This window comes from Calypte anna, unplaced genomic scaffold (genome assembly GCF_003957555.1).
Source record: "Calypte anna isolate BGI_N300 unplaced genomic scaffold, bCalAnn1_v1.p scaffold_87_arrow_ctg1, whole genome shotgun sequence".
Lineage (NCBI taxonomy): Eukaryota > Metazoa > Chordata > Aves > Apodiformes > Trochilidae > Calypte > Calypte anna.
This window is the reverse complement of record NW_022045535.1, coordinates 8,235-22,414: the sequence shown is the minus strand read 5'-3', so window position 1 is coordinate 22,414 and position 14,180 is coordinate 8,235. Positions and strand designations below refer to the sequence as shown.

The following is a 14,180-nucleotide window of genomic DNA, read 5'->3' as shown; positions in this document are numbered from 1 at the left end:
CTGGGGCAGGGAATCCTTCTGGCCACCCGCTGAGAAGATGCTCCCTCCCCAGCTGTGCCAAGGAACGAGTCCCACCAGCCCCACATCTACCCCCACCCCAAAGGCTGGCGAAGGGAAGCAGCAGGATGGGCTGAAGCACCCCACGGAGGAGGGGACATGAGGACAGAGGAGGAAAGAGGAGCTTTATACACATTTGCCACCAGGCAGCCAGAAATGTACAAGCCAGCAAGAAAGGCAGAGAGTTCTCCTCCTGCCAACCAGCTCTGCGGGACGGGGAGCCCCCCCGAGACTTTGCTTTGCTCAGAACCTGATTTCAGCCCTGTGCTGGGGCTGCCGAGCAGCTCAGCAGGGCTGGGGGGGCACAGGCTGTTGTCACAGGACCCCCTGGCCGGGACACAGCCCGGTGGGTGAGCTGGGACACGGGGAGGGACACAGTTCATGGCGTTGCAGGACGTCAGAGCTGGGTTTGAGGAGGAGGCTGGGCTGCTGCTGGGAGAAGAGAGGAGATGCTTCTTTCCTTTTCCAATCTGCCTCGGGGGCTCAGAATCTCACGCCGGAAGATTTGATGGAGGTGGTTGTGACACATCTCCGTACGGAGGAGGATCCTCCCCCAGAGCCCATGGTGCCACCTCCGGACCCGCACATCCTTCCGCTTCCAGAGGAGAAGCCACCACCGAGCATCCCTCCTCCCATGCCACAGCTGCCACCCATGCTTCCTCCTCCCATGCCACCTCCACAGGAGCCTCCTCCCATTCCTCCTCCCATGCTGCTTCCACCTCCAAAGCCTCCTCCACAGGAGCCTCCTCCACCTCCACAGGAGCCTCCTCCCATTCCTCCTCCCATGCCGCTGCCGCCTCCGAAGCCTCCCATGCCTCCTCTTCCTCCAGACATGGTGGTCCTGCCTACCACAGCTGGAGGAGAAGCACAGGTTACACACCCCCTGTTCCCTGGCAAGTGGTCTCCATAAAGACACAGCCTGCCAGGATGTCAGGAGGGAAGGGATGGAGATACTTACAGACATTGACGTTGGACATTCCATCGTTGCACATCCTGGGAGGGAAAAGAGGAGCAGTTAACACTATAAAAATTGCACAGTCCTTCAGTGGAGAATTCCCTATTTTTTTGACTGCTTTATGTTCCCTCTTCCTTCTCAATATCCCAGTTCCTTTTCACATCAACTGAGCAACCTTGAACTTAACCATTCCTTTGAGCGAGATGCAAAGCACTGGGGTAGGTTCAGATTTGGAGCGGGAGGGGTACGAAGCTTATGTCCAAAGCACATGCAAAGATTTTATCCCCACACAACAAAACTTCTCTAAAATTCGCTCAAAGAAAGAAAGGTACCTGTTCTCCTCCCCCTCCAGCAGCTTCCTGTACATGGCAATCTCAACGTCCAGCGCGATCTTGATGTTCAGCAGCTCCTGGTACTCCTTCAGCAAGCGAGCCAGCTCCTCCTTGTCTTTCTGCAGGGCACATTCCAGCTCCTCCAGCTTCCTCCTGGCATCCTTCAGGGCCATCTCCCCACGCTCCTCAGCCTCTGCAATTGCTGACTGCAGCTGCTGGTTCTGAGGACAAGAAAAGCACTTGCTCAGTTCCTTTCTGCTCACCCTCCCCTGGAGCATCCCAAGCCACAAACTGCATGGACAATGGGCAGGAACCATCGCCCTGCTCCAGAGGACCTGAGTTCCAGTGACCACTGAGTTCACCTCTCACACCACCCAGCTCAGATGACACCCAGCCTGGAGATGCTGAGGATCCCCTACCTGCTTCTTGATGCTCTCAATCTCAGTTCGCAGCCTCTGGACACTCCTGGTCAGCTCCTGGATCTCCATCTTGGTGTTGCGGAGATCGTCCCCGTGCCTTCCAGCAGTGCTCTGCAGCTCTTCATACTGACAGCATGGAGACCAAGCAACCCATCAGTGTCACGGCCTCCTCAGAGCTCAGCCAGACCATGCCCAGGGGGGCAACAAAGATCAGAGAGTGTCCCAGGTGCCTTCAGCCCTCCCCAGCTCACCTGGCTCTGGTACCACGCCTCAACTTCAGCCCGGCTGCTCTGAGCGATCTGCTCGTACTGCCTCCTGACCTCCTCAATGATGCTGTCCAGATCCAGGTGACGGTTGTTGTCCATGGACACCACCACCGACAGGTCCCGGCTGATGTTCTGCATCTGGGACAGCTCCTGCAACCCAGACAGCACTTCTCCTCAGCCTCTGCCCAGGGCACCAAAGAGCAGCCCCTCCACAACAACTCCAACCTTTGCCCACCTCCCCTTTGCCTCCCTGCAACTCCAGGCAGACCAGGAGAGCTCTTACCTCCTCGTAGATGCACCTCAGGAAGTTGATTTCATCCGTCAGAGCTCCCACCTTGGCTTCCAACTCCACTTTGGTCATGTAGGCACAGTCCACGTCCTAAAGGAAAGATCAGGAGGGGCAACAGCTTCATCCCATGCCAGCAGAACCTCCTCTTGGAAGCTGCTTGCTGCCTCTTTCCAAGGTTTTGGTCTCTGTCCCCCCAGCCCCTCTCCTGCTGCCTCTGCCTCTCACCTTCTTGAGCACCACAAACTCATTCTCAGCAGCCGTGCGCCTGTTGATTTCTTCTTCATACCTGTGGAGGGGACAAGACCAGAGGAGTCTCCTGCCTGGCTGGACACCATATCTCCCTTCTCCCTCCTCCTGTCCCAACACTTACTTGCATTTGTACTCCTCCACGTACTGCCTCATGTTCTGCAGCTCTGACTCCAGCTGTCCCCTCTGTCCCATCAGTGCCTCTACCCTCTTCCTCAAGTTCTGGATGTAGCTCTCAAAGATGGAATCGAGGTTCTTCTTCGGCCCTGTGGACCCTTGCTGCTGGAGGAGCTCCCACTTGGTGGAGAGGACCTTGTTCTGTTGCTCCAGGAATCGGACCTGCAAGCCCCCAGAGGGAGGTGTGAGACATTGCCCTGCAGAGACATCACCCAACTCCAACCTCCTGATCCCTGGGAGGCCAAGGGAATCATTCCCCAAATCCCCAGCTATGGCTCATCCACACGTCCAAGCTCCTAAATTGCTTGGGAACCATCATTAAATTTTGAGTCATTCCAAACTTCTTCCTTGGAGAGAAAAAGACGTTGCCAATAACAATGAGTGTCCCTGTTTTCCAGAGCTCCAGGTTGGAACATCACAATGTCCCACAATCTCTGGAGCTGGAAGGGACCTCTAGAGATCATCTACTCCAACTTGAAGGTCCCCCCTACTAAAGCAGCTTCACCCAGACCTCATTTCACAGGACTGCATCCAGGTGGGGTTTGAATGTCTCCAGAGAAGGAGACTCCACAACCTCTCTGAGAAGCTGTTCCACATCTCTGGGCAGTGACCTTGCTGTCACCTTTGCTGTAGTGAGGTCAAGAAAACTGATTTTTTTTCTTCTTCTTCTAGAGGGACATAAATTCTCTTATAGAGGATTCTGGTTTTCTTTGCTTTCTATTTAAAATGCAAATAATCCAAGAGTGTGGGAAAGGTGTTTATCTCTCTTATGCCTATGAATCAGTTCCTTGGGAAAAAAAAAAAAAAAGAAGAAAAGGAAAAAGAAAATAAGTTCAACCAAAAAGCAAAGCACAGCGATGAGAACTCTGAAGGCAACTGAATTTATGGTGATGACTTTACCCTGAATCACTGGAAATTGGGCTGTGGAGATGCCTTGGCAAGAGAATCCCCAGTGTGTCCTGACGATGTTCTCTTTCATCTTCCACTAGCAGGAAAACCTTGTCTATTGTTCCTCATGACTTAATAACACCTTAATAACAACCTGCTTCTGAAGCATCAGCCTTGCAAACTTTGACAGGATCTTCTTGGTAAGAGAAATTTTCCCTTCTGCACCCTGGGAAAGTCGTTGCAACTCTCAGCTCCCAACAAGCATGGGCCTAAATTCTCACCTTGTCAATGAAGGAGGCGAACTGGTTGTTAAGAACCTTGATCTGGTCCTTTTCCTGGGTTTTCACTTGCTGGATCTGGGGGTCAATCTCCACATGGACCGGGCGCAGGAGGCTTGAGTCCACTTGCACAGGTTGGATGCCTCCGGGGAAGCCACCGCCACCAAAGCCACCCATTCCTCCGCCACCCATTCCTCCACCACCCATTCCTCCACCACCCATTCCTCCACCACCCATTCCTCCACAACTCATTCCTCCTCCAAAGCCACCCATTCCTCCACCCATTCCTCCACCAAAGCCACCCATCCTGCCTCCACCACCAAAGCAGCCACCCATGGTAATTCTTCTGCTGCCACCCATGCTATGGAGGCTCCTGCTGCTGGAACCTCCACACTGTCCACCTCCTCCACCTCCCCTGGATGAGGAGCAGGAGCTGTAGCTCATCCTGCTTCTGCCACCACCTCCTCCAAAGCCACCACCGACAGCAGAGCAAGAGCTGTAGCCCCTTCTGCTCCCTCCTCCAAAGCTTCTACAGGTTGACTGGCGGGACATGGCTGCTGCTTCCAAGCTGAGTCAAAATCAAGAAGAGCAGAAAGACCAACGGAGCTGTGCTGCTTGGGATGAAGGCTGAAGTGGTCCCAGTCTTCTCTGGCTCCACGGTCCCAGGCATTCCCTTTTATCCGCTCCTGGAGGTGGGCTGGGTTGCCATGGGCGTGAAGGTGCAAACCAATTTTATTTTCATCAGCTTGGTGCTGCTGACAGATTCCCAGTTGAGCTTTACCGTATTTGGGCCTGCCCAGAAACACACCCTGCAATATAGAGGAGAATCAAAAGAACAAGGGCATTGAAGCAGTCTCCGTGACTAAGTGGACTCTCGTGTCTTGGTGACATGTCAGAAATTACCTCCTGCCACAACGTCCTTTTCTGCAGCCCCTCGCTGGATTTTCAGCCTTCATTAGTGTTTTCAGTAAAGCCAGATAAAGATCTTTCCAATCAAAGCTCCGCCGAGAGAGGTTTTGTTGACATCCCGGCTCTAACATAGCTTTCACAATTCCACACACACACACCCTAAATCCCCTTTTTATGTCTAGAATCCCCTTTGGCATTTTACAAGGAGTTTCCCAATCTTGATTGGAAACTAATGACACTGAAGTTTGAAGAGACTCAGCATATTCTCCTGCTAAAAAGGAAAAACATCTCATTGGAGCGTGCGTGCTGTCACTTTGAATGGGAGTGTCCTCTGCCCGAGGATTAAATTCCCTCCACCTGTATCTTTCAGAAGCTGTGACAACAACCTGGGACCTTGGATGATGCTGGAGCGGAGTGGAAAAGACGAGAGGAGCCGTCACCCTCCTTCTCCGACAAAGGGACACGTTGGGCATGGATGAGAAGGACTGGGGACAGACAGACAAGCACAGAACGAGAAATGGGACAATCTGAGGAGCTGAGGGGTTCCTGCTGCTTGGCTGGATGTTGCTGACCTCTTGTTCACTTGGTTATTTCCAGAGATGAAAGAACCGAAGTGGAAAAAAAAACCGATTGGGAAACGGAGTTGTTGCGACTTCTAAGGCATGGTATATTCTGGTATATTCTCTTGATTTCCAATATTCTGTTGAGAAAGGAGCGTGTTTGAGAAATGGGCTCTGTGGGGTTGTCCCTGAAGTAAAGAAGCCCCGTTTTTGGGTGGCATGTAAACAAAATCCTAAGTAACTACTTGTGAGGTGTCAGAGGACAATAAAAACCAGACAAGTCATCAATGTGCAACATTCTGGAGAAATTAGATTAGAGGTGTTAGTTAAAAGGAAGTTGAGGTCTGTAAATACCATTTTTAATGGCCATAAAAATACCATTTAAATACCACTCTGAAGGTATTATCTCCCTGAACATTACAAATCAAATATATATTTCAGTTGAGGAGTGAAATACACAATGATATATTTTCATTTTAAAACAGCCAGCCCAAGTAATCAAAATTGGCAGAGAAAATATACATTACAGCCCTTCAAAAGAGTTAAAACAATATAAAAAATATAAATATAAAAGATAATGAACAGAGATTTAAGGTCATTCAAAAGACCTACATGTGAACACACACATTCCTAAGGGATTTGCTAAATCCCCTCCAAGACTTGTGGAATTAAAATGATGTTTAAAAGCATCAGCCCTGAAATTAGGGACACACCAAAGCCTTTGGAAAAAAAGAGCCCAGAAAATAGCATCCCAAAGCCACCACAGGAATCAGAATCAGAAATGCCACTGACTGCCACCAAGAGTGAGGCTGATGGACACCACAGCTCATCCCAGACTGGGGAGGAGGGGAGTGCAGAATGGTCCCCTCGAGGGACACAGCTCGTGGGTGACCAAGGGTTGTTCTGCCTTTGAGGGACATAACTTGTGGTTGGCCAAAAGTAATCACCCCCTGATGGATGCAACTTGTGGGTGGCCAAGTTGTCCAAGTTCTGTCCTTAGGGAGAGAACTCATGGCTGGAGTTATTGTCCCCTTGATGGACACAGCCCATGGGTGGCCAAGGGTTATCCTGCCCTTAGGGAGAGAACTCATGGTTGGAGTTATACCCTTGATGGACACAGCCCATGGACACCACAGCTCATCCCAGACTGGGGAGGAGGGGAGTGCAGAATGGTCCCCTCGAGGGACACAGCTTGTGGGTGACCAAGGGTTATCCTGTCCTTAGGGAGAGAACTCATGGTTGGAGTTATCGTCCCCTTGATGGACACAGCTTGTGGGTGACCAAGGGTTGTTCTGCCTTTGAGGGACATAACTTGTGGGTGGCCAAGAGTTATCATGATGGACATAACTCATGGTCGGCCAAGGAACATCCAGATGTGTCTGGCTTGTCCTCTCCAGCCTGCAGCTGGAGAGCAGGCAGCCATCCCTCCTGCACTGAGGGGACACCTTCCCTCCCAAAACCAGGAGATCTGAAGGAGGAGGGTCCTGGGTCTCAGTTGTCATCCCCACGAGGGAGAGTTAAGTGCTCCCAGTGGGCAGAACCAGGGAGGGGCAGGGTAGAGAAGACCTCCTTCTCTCTACAGAGAGCATCTCTTCTCATGGCCTCCCTCCAGGTAGCCAAAGGCACAGAGTTGCCTTGCTGGGCAGGCAGCAGGACTCGGTTGGCACTTCCCACGTGGCAGCTCCACGACGAGGGGGAAGATCTGTCAAGTCAGCCAAATGCCTGCATGCTGACCACATCCAGCACCTCCAGATAAGACGCCCAGATTGAGTCACTCTGACGTCTCCAGACAAGATGGGAAGATTATCCCAAACCTGGAGACACTTCAGCCTCCTCCAGCTGAGGCTCCATCCCAAGCCTGGGCTCCGGCCGCTCCTTCAGATCTCTTACACAAGGAGCTGGGAGCAGCAAAGTCATCGGCACCAGGAGAGGTGTGAGCTCTGCAGAACGCCCCGTGGAGACCAAGCCAGGCTGCACCTTTGCATCTCACACAGCCCAGAGGTTCTGGCAGTGCAGAGGAGGATGTCGCAATGACTCCAAACCCTGCACTTCCGACTGCAGAGACGAGGAGAAGCAGAGCCTCAGCACTGAGAACAAAAACAGGAGACTCTTGCCCCAGGACAAACCCCAAAGTGCCCTTGGCCCAGCCCCAGCTTCTCACAGCCATTGCCTTCTCAGTGGCTTCTGCCTGGGCCAAGCCCATCCAACTTCTCCCCATCCAACTGGGGACAACGTCTTCCCCGCTTCTGCCGGGATTCCGAGTGTGTAAAGTCCTACACGTAGAGTGAATTTGATTTAAGTCCTTCTTGGGAGAGCCCTGGAACCATTCCCTGGTGCCTTACCTGGACCTCTTCCTAAATCTGCAGCTTCCTGACCTGCTCTGAGGACAGTGGCTCCCAGGAGTTTGTTGTGGGACTTTTGAGCCACAACTGAAAGAGGTTTCTGTGGTGAGGGACCTGAAACACAGATCAAAGACATCATCAGCATTCTGCTCCCCTCCTTCAGCCAAATCTCTCCCACTTGCTCTGGAAGCTCAGAGGACACACTGGGGCTTCTTTGCTGACTTTGCAGAGAGGTGGTGGGACCTGTCCCTGGTTTTGGATGAGCCCTCCCAGCCTTCCATGCTGGTCAGCGAAGGGCAGAATGAGCCCACGGTTCTCAAGGCTGAGCTCTGCATCTTGCCTGGCCCCAACCTCTTGGACTCCATGTCCATGCTTCCAGACAGCTGGAAAACTGCCCTCCCACCTCTGCCCACAAGCCCACTGCCTGCTCCTTCACCTAAAATGCCAAAAGCTGCAGCACTGGCAGATGATGAGCAGGGTCTGTTGTGGGAGGGTGCTCAGCGTGTTGGGTGGTACAAGGGCTGAGAGCTCAACACTGGATCAGTTCCCCTGCCCCACCCTCACTGGAGAACATTGCTTGTGTGGAGCTCCCAGAACTCCCCATCCTATGTGAGAACTCCTGATTTCAGGCACTGCAACGATGGGTAAGAGGCAAGAGGCATCTCCAAACTTGGACTCATGCTTGGCTGTCTCCACACCCGTCGGGTTCCCTCAAAGCTCAGTCACAACAAACACACTGAGCAGAACCACCCACACCTTCCAACAGCACCAAAACCCCCCAATTGCCAAAGCAATGACACAAAAACCTCCTGAATGTTCTCTGCAATTTATTGAGAATGGCAACGTGCCCAAGAAGTAGGACATACCACAAACAGAAGAGGGAGGGAGGGAAGGAGGTGGGGACAGGACATCTCGTCCCATGGCACAGGGAGCCTGGCACTGAACACCAAGCTTGGTTCTCCTCACACCAAGTCCACACGTGCCAGAGGTGTCACCAGTGGACAAGTGGAACTGGAAGCCACGGCGGCCACCCTGGGGCAGGGAATCCTTCTGGCCACCCGCTGAGAAGATGCTCCCTCCCCAGCTGTGCCAAGGAACGAGTCCCACCAGCCCCACATCTACCCCCACCCCAAAGGCTGGCGAAGGGAAGCAGCAGGATGGGCTGAAGCACCCCACGGAGGAGGGGACATGAGGACAGAGGAGGAAAGAGGAGCTTTATACACATTTGCCACCAGGCAGCCAGAAATGTACAAGCCAGCAAGAAAGGCAGAGAGTTCTCCTCCTGCCAACCAGCTCTGCGGGACGGGGAGCCCCCCCCGAGACTTTGCTTTGCTCAGAACCTGATTTCAGCCCTGGGCTGGGGCTGCCGAGCAGCTCAGCAGGGCTGGGGGGGCACAGGCTGTTGTCACAGGACCCCCTGGCCGGGACACAGCCCGGTGGGTGAGCTGGGACACGGGGAGGGACACAGTTCATGGCGTTGCAGGACGTCAGAGCTGGGTTTGAGGAGGAGGCTGGGCTGCTGCTGGGAGAAGAGAGGAGATGCTTCTTTCCTTTTCCAATCTGCCTCGGGGGCTCAGAATCTCACGCCGGAAGATTTGATGGAGGTGGTTGTGACACATCTCCGTACGGAGGAGGATCCTCCCCCAGAGCCCATGGTGCCACCTCCGGACCCGCACATCCTTCCGCTTCCAGAGGAGAAGCCACTTCCAAACATTCCTCCTCCCATGCCACAGCTGCCACCCATGCTTCCTACTCCAAAGCCTCCTCCACCTCCACAGGAGCCTCCTCCCATTCCTCCTCCCATGCTGCTTCCACCTCCGAAGCCACAGGAGCCTCCTCCCATTCCTCCTCCCATGCCGCTGCCACCTCCGAAGCCTCCCATGCCTCCTCTTCCTCCAGAGATGGTGGTCCTGCCTACCACAGCTGGAGGAGAAGCACAGGTTACACACCCCCTGTTCCCTGGCAAGTGGTCTCCATAAAGACACAGCCTGCCAGGATGTCAGGAGGGAAGGGATGGAGATACTTACAGACATTGACGTTGGACATTCCATCGTTGCACAGCCTGCAAAGGGAGATTGGTAAATTTTAAATAACCAGAAAAAGGGAGAGATTACCATCTGAGAGGTTACAGAACTGCATTTCTAATCTCAAGCCACCTTCCTGTTCCACCCATACTGGAAGCTTTGTTCTCACTGAAATCCTTCAGGAGGAAGGCGTCAACAATTCCTCTTTTCAAAGAGGTTCTCCCAGCCTCCAGGTTCATGAAAGAATTTGCACAGAACAGAAGTGTCCGGGTATTTCCACCCCCTCTGCTGAGCAGCTTGTCCCAGTCATCAGTCCTGACCACATAAAATGTAACCCCGAGTGCCAATTGCCATATCTCCCCATCTCAACCCCATCAGCTGGTTTCAGGTTGCTCTCTTCCCATCAAAACTCAAGACCTCCAGCCCTTGAACATCTGCTCATGATGTTCACGTGCAAAAATATTATCCCCAAACAACAAAACTTCTCTAAAATTCACTCAAAGAAAGAGAGGTACCTGTTCTCCTCCCCCTCCAGCAGCTTCCTGTACATGGCAATCTCAACGTCCAGCGCGATCTTGATGTTCAGCAGCTCCTGGTACTCCTTCAGCAAGCGAGCCAGCTCCTCCTTATCTTTCTGCAGGGCATTTTCCAGCTCTTCCAGTTTTATTCTGGCGTCCTTCAGGGCCATCTCCCCACGCTCCTCAGCCTCAGCAATCGCTGCCTGCAGCTGCTGGTTCTGAGGAATCCAAAAGGGCCCTTTCTCAGCTCTAATTTGTCACTCAGCACCAACCCTCAAACTCCAAGTGGAGGAGTCAAGGAAGAGCAAGGTGACACCAGCATCAGTTAAACAAGAGGTGTTTGAAGAAACCATTTCTGCCCCACAAATGATCATTTCTGATCCAACCCGATGTCAGTAGGGACACTAACACAACCCCTACCTGCTTCTTCACGTTCTCGATCTCGGCTCGCAGCCTCTGGATGTTTCTGGTCAGGTCCTGGATCTCCATCTTGGTGTTGCGGAGGTTGTCCCCGTGCCTCCCAGCAGTGCTCTGCAGCTGCTCGTACTGGTGGCACCAAGACAAAACAAACCTCCAGTGAGACACTCCTGATGCCTGGGCAAGGTTTGGCAACAGCTTTGCAGCTCCTGTGCTACGGGCAGATATCACGGTGGTCATGGATGACCATGGATGTAAAAGATGGTTTGGAGACTCCAGTATTCATAGTTTTGAACTTGGAAATAGCTCTTATTCACATTAACAAGCAAGCCCTGGCTGCTCAGAAGCTACCTGGGGGAGTCATCCTCTCGTTAAGATACATTTTTGGCCATCTCTATTAGGAGGTTTTCCCCTGCACCTAAATGAGATCCCGGACTGATTTTGTGATAAATTCTCTGCTACCTCCAGCCACCCCCTGGGATGTCTTGGCTGCTCCCCAGCTCACCTGGCTCTGGTACCACGCCTCAGCTTCAGCCCGGCTGCTCTGAGCGATCTGCTCGTACTGCCTCCTGACCTCCTCGATGATGCTGTCCAGATCCAGGTGACGGTTGTTGTCCATGGACACCACCACCGACAGGTCCCGGCTGATGTTCTGCATCTGGGACAGCTCCTGCAACCCAGACAGCACTTCTCCTCAGCCTCTGCCCAGGGCACCAAAGAGCAGCCCCTCCACAACAACTCCAACCTTTGCCCACCTCCCCTTTGCCTCCCTGCAACTCCAGGCAGACCAGGAGAGCTCTTACCTCCTCGTAGATGCACCTCAGGAAGTTGATTTCATCCGTCAGAGCTCCCACCTTGGCTTCCAACTCCACTTTGGTCATGTAGGCACAGTCCACGTCCTAAAGGAAAGATGATTTTCATTTCCTCTCCTGAAGCCTTCAGGACCATGGAAATTACACTCTGGGATTATGTTATTCAGTCATGCAAATGAAACAAAAAAGACTTCAAATATCAGCTCACAGATTTCCATTCAAGAGAGAGTCCCCTCGAAGCACAGATAAATCCTGATATTCAGGAAACCATTTGGGAGGGCATGTGACTCACCTTCTTTAACACCACAAACTCGTTCTCCGCAGTTGTGCGCCGGTTGATCTCTTCCTCATACCTATGGGGAGTGAAAACACAAGCTGAGTTTCCTGAATTTTCCTGCCTAAGGACATGCTAAACAAACCAAAAGAAAAAAAAAATATAATAACAGAATGAAATATCCAGACTGAAAAAAAAAAATGTCCATAATTGCTATAAAGATTTTACTCGTGAAGGAAAAGGACCGTGGAGCTGAGGATTCCCCATCTGCTGGAGCTGCTCTCTGGGTTCAACTTTCACTTACTTGCTTTTGTACTCCTCGACGTATTGCTGCATGTTCTGCAGCTCTGACTCCAGCTGTCCCCTCTGCTGCAGGATGGAGTCCAGCTGCCTCTTCAGGTTCTGGATGTAGCTCTCAAAGATGACATCGAGGTTCTTCCTGGGTGCCGAGGGCCCCTGCTGCTGGAGGAGCTCCCACTTGGTGGACAGGACCTTGTTCTGTTGCTCCAGGAAACGGACCTGCAAACCCACACATGGGGTGTCCAACATGAGGAAACTCAGAAAAAGCTTCTCCTCTGCATGACAACGAGGCAACCAGTTAGATAATTATTTTTTTTTCTTTATAATTTGTGTTATTGGCCAAACGGCGAGATCAGGGAAAGGAGGAAACTTCGTGTTCAAGGAGCCCTTAGTTCCAGCACCAGCTCCAAGTACACTCCCGTCCCAGGTAGTGTAGAACTCTTGGGTTTCTAACCTGGATTTTAAAGCCTGGGCATTTGAAATCAAAGAGGGGAAAACTTACACAGGAGAGTGTTGGGAAAGAGAAGGGCACAGGAGAGGGAGTTTGAGCCTGAAAGCTGCAGATGTTTGGAGGCGCTGAGCCTGCTTGCAAGAATAACCTATTAGTTGAGCTTGGTGCAAGAGGATAGATGAAAGCCCTGGAGACAAAGCTTTGATCTCATGTGGAAGAGATTCTCATCTCTTCCCAAGCAGTACTTAATAAAAAGTCTGCCCAAGGTTCTCAGCCTGCTCATCTTTAGCTCCAAAAAGACATTTCTGCAGAAAGCGAAGGTTCCTCCCGGCTCTGACCCTTTTTCAGACACAGCCCCACCCTCTCACCTTGTCAATGAAAGAGGCAAATTGGTTATTAAGAGTCTTGATCTGTTCCTTCTCCTGGTTTTTGACTTGCTGGATCTGGGGATCAATCTCGACATGGACTGGCTGGAGAAGGGTTGAGTCAATCTGCACTGGCTGGATTCCAGGGCCACCTCTGCCAGGGCCACCAAAGCCTGGCATGCCAAAGCCTGAGCCACCATAACCACCCATTCCTCCACCACCACCCATTCCTCCACCGTAACCACCCATTCCTCCACCATAGCCACCCATTCCACCACCACCACCCATTCCTCCTCCAAAGCCACACATTCCTCCTCCACCCATTCCTCCACCAAAGCTGCCCAGACCTCCGTAGCCTCCACCAAAACCACCCATCCTGCCTCCGTAGCCTCCACCTCCGTAGCAGCCACCCATGGAAATCCTTCCACTGCCACCCATGTTATGGAGACTCTTGCTGGTGAACCCTCCACAACGTCCACCACCTCCAAAGCCCCTGGACATGGAGAAGGAGCTGTAGCTGCTCCTGCTCCTGCCGCCACCTCCTCCAAAACCACCACCGATGGCAGAGCAAGAGCTGTAGCCCCTTCTACTCCCTCCTCCAAAGCTTCTGCAGACAGACTGCCTGGACATGGCTGCTTCTTCCCAGCGGAGTCAAAAGTCGAGGAGATGAGAAAGAAAAAGTTGGGGTGTGAGGAGCTGAGTGCAGGGAGAAGGGCAGTGAAGTCCCTCTGAGCGCAGGGCAGGGGATGCTCCCTTTTTGTCTGTTCCTGGAGGTGGGCTGGGTCTGCATGGGCGTGAAGGAGGAGACAGTTGCTGCCTTCATCAGCGTGGCGTGGTTTACAGATTTTCATCTTCAATTTGCCAAACATTGACCCTACCCAGAAACACACCCTCTAATGCAGGAGAAAACTGTAAAAGTTACAAGCCTGCCTCCCGAGGGGCAGCGCTGGGCAGCTCAGGAGCCTCAGGGTTTTGTGGGTCGGTAGCACAGGAACAGTTCCCTGGGATGTACCTGTCTTTTTTTTTTTTTTTTTTTTTTTTCTCTCGTTTCACCTTTCATCCATTGTGGTTGTTTCCCTGCTTGTGTTTATCTTTATTTTGATCTCTCACTCCAAAGCCTCATGGCAGGCAAGCGCTGGAGTGCATGCCAAGTTGTAGCCCGGCTTTCACAATTCCCAAAACACACCTATGTTACACCCTTAGTCTCCTTTTTACATGGAAAATTGCCTTTGGCTTTGAGAAGTAGTTTCTCAATCCAGAGCCAGGGCTCAGCAAATTGCATTTTGATGAGGCCCCGAGTC

The 14,180-nt window shown here is 52.3% G+C and overlaps 2 protein-coding genes across 2 annotated transcripts; both read right to left on the bottom strand.

Annotated features, from left to right (window-relative positions):
* Positions 1-540: 540 nt before the first annotated feature.
* Positions 541-4,459, bottom strand: LOC115600385 (keratin, type II cytoskeletal 5-like). Its single transcript, XM_030468904.1, has 9 exons — positions 3,911-4,459; positions 2,689-2,903; positions 2,544-2,604; positions 2,313-2,408; positions 2,015-2,179; positions 1,764-1,889; positions 1,345-1,565; positions 1,016-1,050; positions 541-911 (listed from the first exon to the last, which is right to left on the bottom strand). The coding sequence occupies exons 1-9, from the start codon at positions 4,457-4,459 to the stop codon at positions 541-543; spliced, it is 1,839 nt and encodes a 612-aa protein (XP_030324764.1).
* Positions 4,460-9,291: 4,832 nt separating this feature from the next.
* LOC103528989 (keratin, type II cytoskeletal 5) lies at positions 9,292-13,509 on the bottom strand. The gene is made up of 9 exons (XM_030468903.1): positions 12,883-13,509; positions 12,068-12,282; positions 11,782-11,842; positions 11,481-11,576; positions 11,183-11,347; positions 10,681-10,806; positions 10,258-10,478; positions 9,746-9,780; positions 9,292-9,641 (listed from the first exon to the last, which is right to left on the bottom strand). The coding sequence occupies exons 1-9, from the start codon at positions 13,507-13,509 to the stop codon at positions 9,292-9,294; spliced, it is 1,896 nt and encodes a 631-aa protein (XP_030324763.1).
* Positions 13,510-14,180: the final 671 nt, after the last annotated feature.

What these genes read in the sequence shown, in the direction of transcription:
- LOC115600385 (XM_030468904.1), bottom strand. Translation starts at nt 4,459, where the DNA reads ATGTCCCGCCAGTCAACCTGTAGAAGCTTTGGAGGAGGGAGCAGAAGG. An exon ending in AGTTTGTGGTGCTCAAGAAG is followed by an intron (nt 2,409 to 2,543) that starts GTGAGAGGCAGA and finishes TCTTTCCTTTAG; the next exon opens with GACGTGGACTGTGCCTACAT. An exon ending in AATGTCCAACGTCAATGTCT is followed by an intron (nt 912 to 1,015) that starts GTAAGTATCTCC and finishes CTTCTCCTCCAG; the next exon opens with CTGTGGTAGGCAGGACCACC.
- LOC103528989 (XM_030468903.1), bottom strand. Translation starts at nt 13,509, where the DNA reads ATGTCCAGGCAGTCTGTCTGCAGAAGCTTTGGAGGAGGGAGTAGAAGG. An exon ending in AGTTTGTGGTGTTAAAGAAG is followed by an intron (nt 11,577 to 11,781) that starts GTGAGTCACATG and finishes TCTTTCCTTTAG; the next exon opens with GACGTGGACTGTGCCTACAT. An exon ending in TGAGGTGCATCTACGAGGAG is followed by an intron (nt 11,348 to 11,480) that starts GTAAGAGCTCTC and finishes TCTGGGTTGCAG; the next exon opens with GAGCTGTCCCAGATGCAGAA.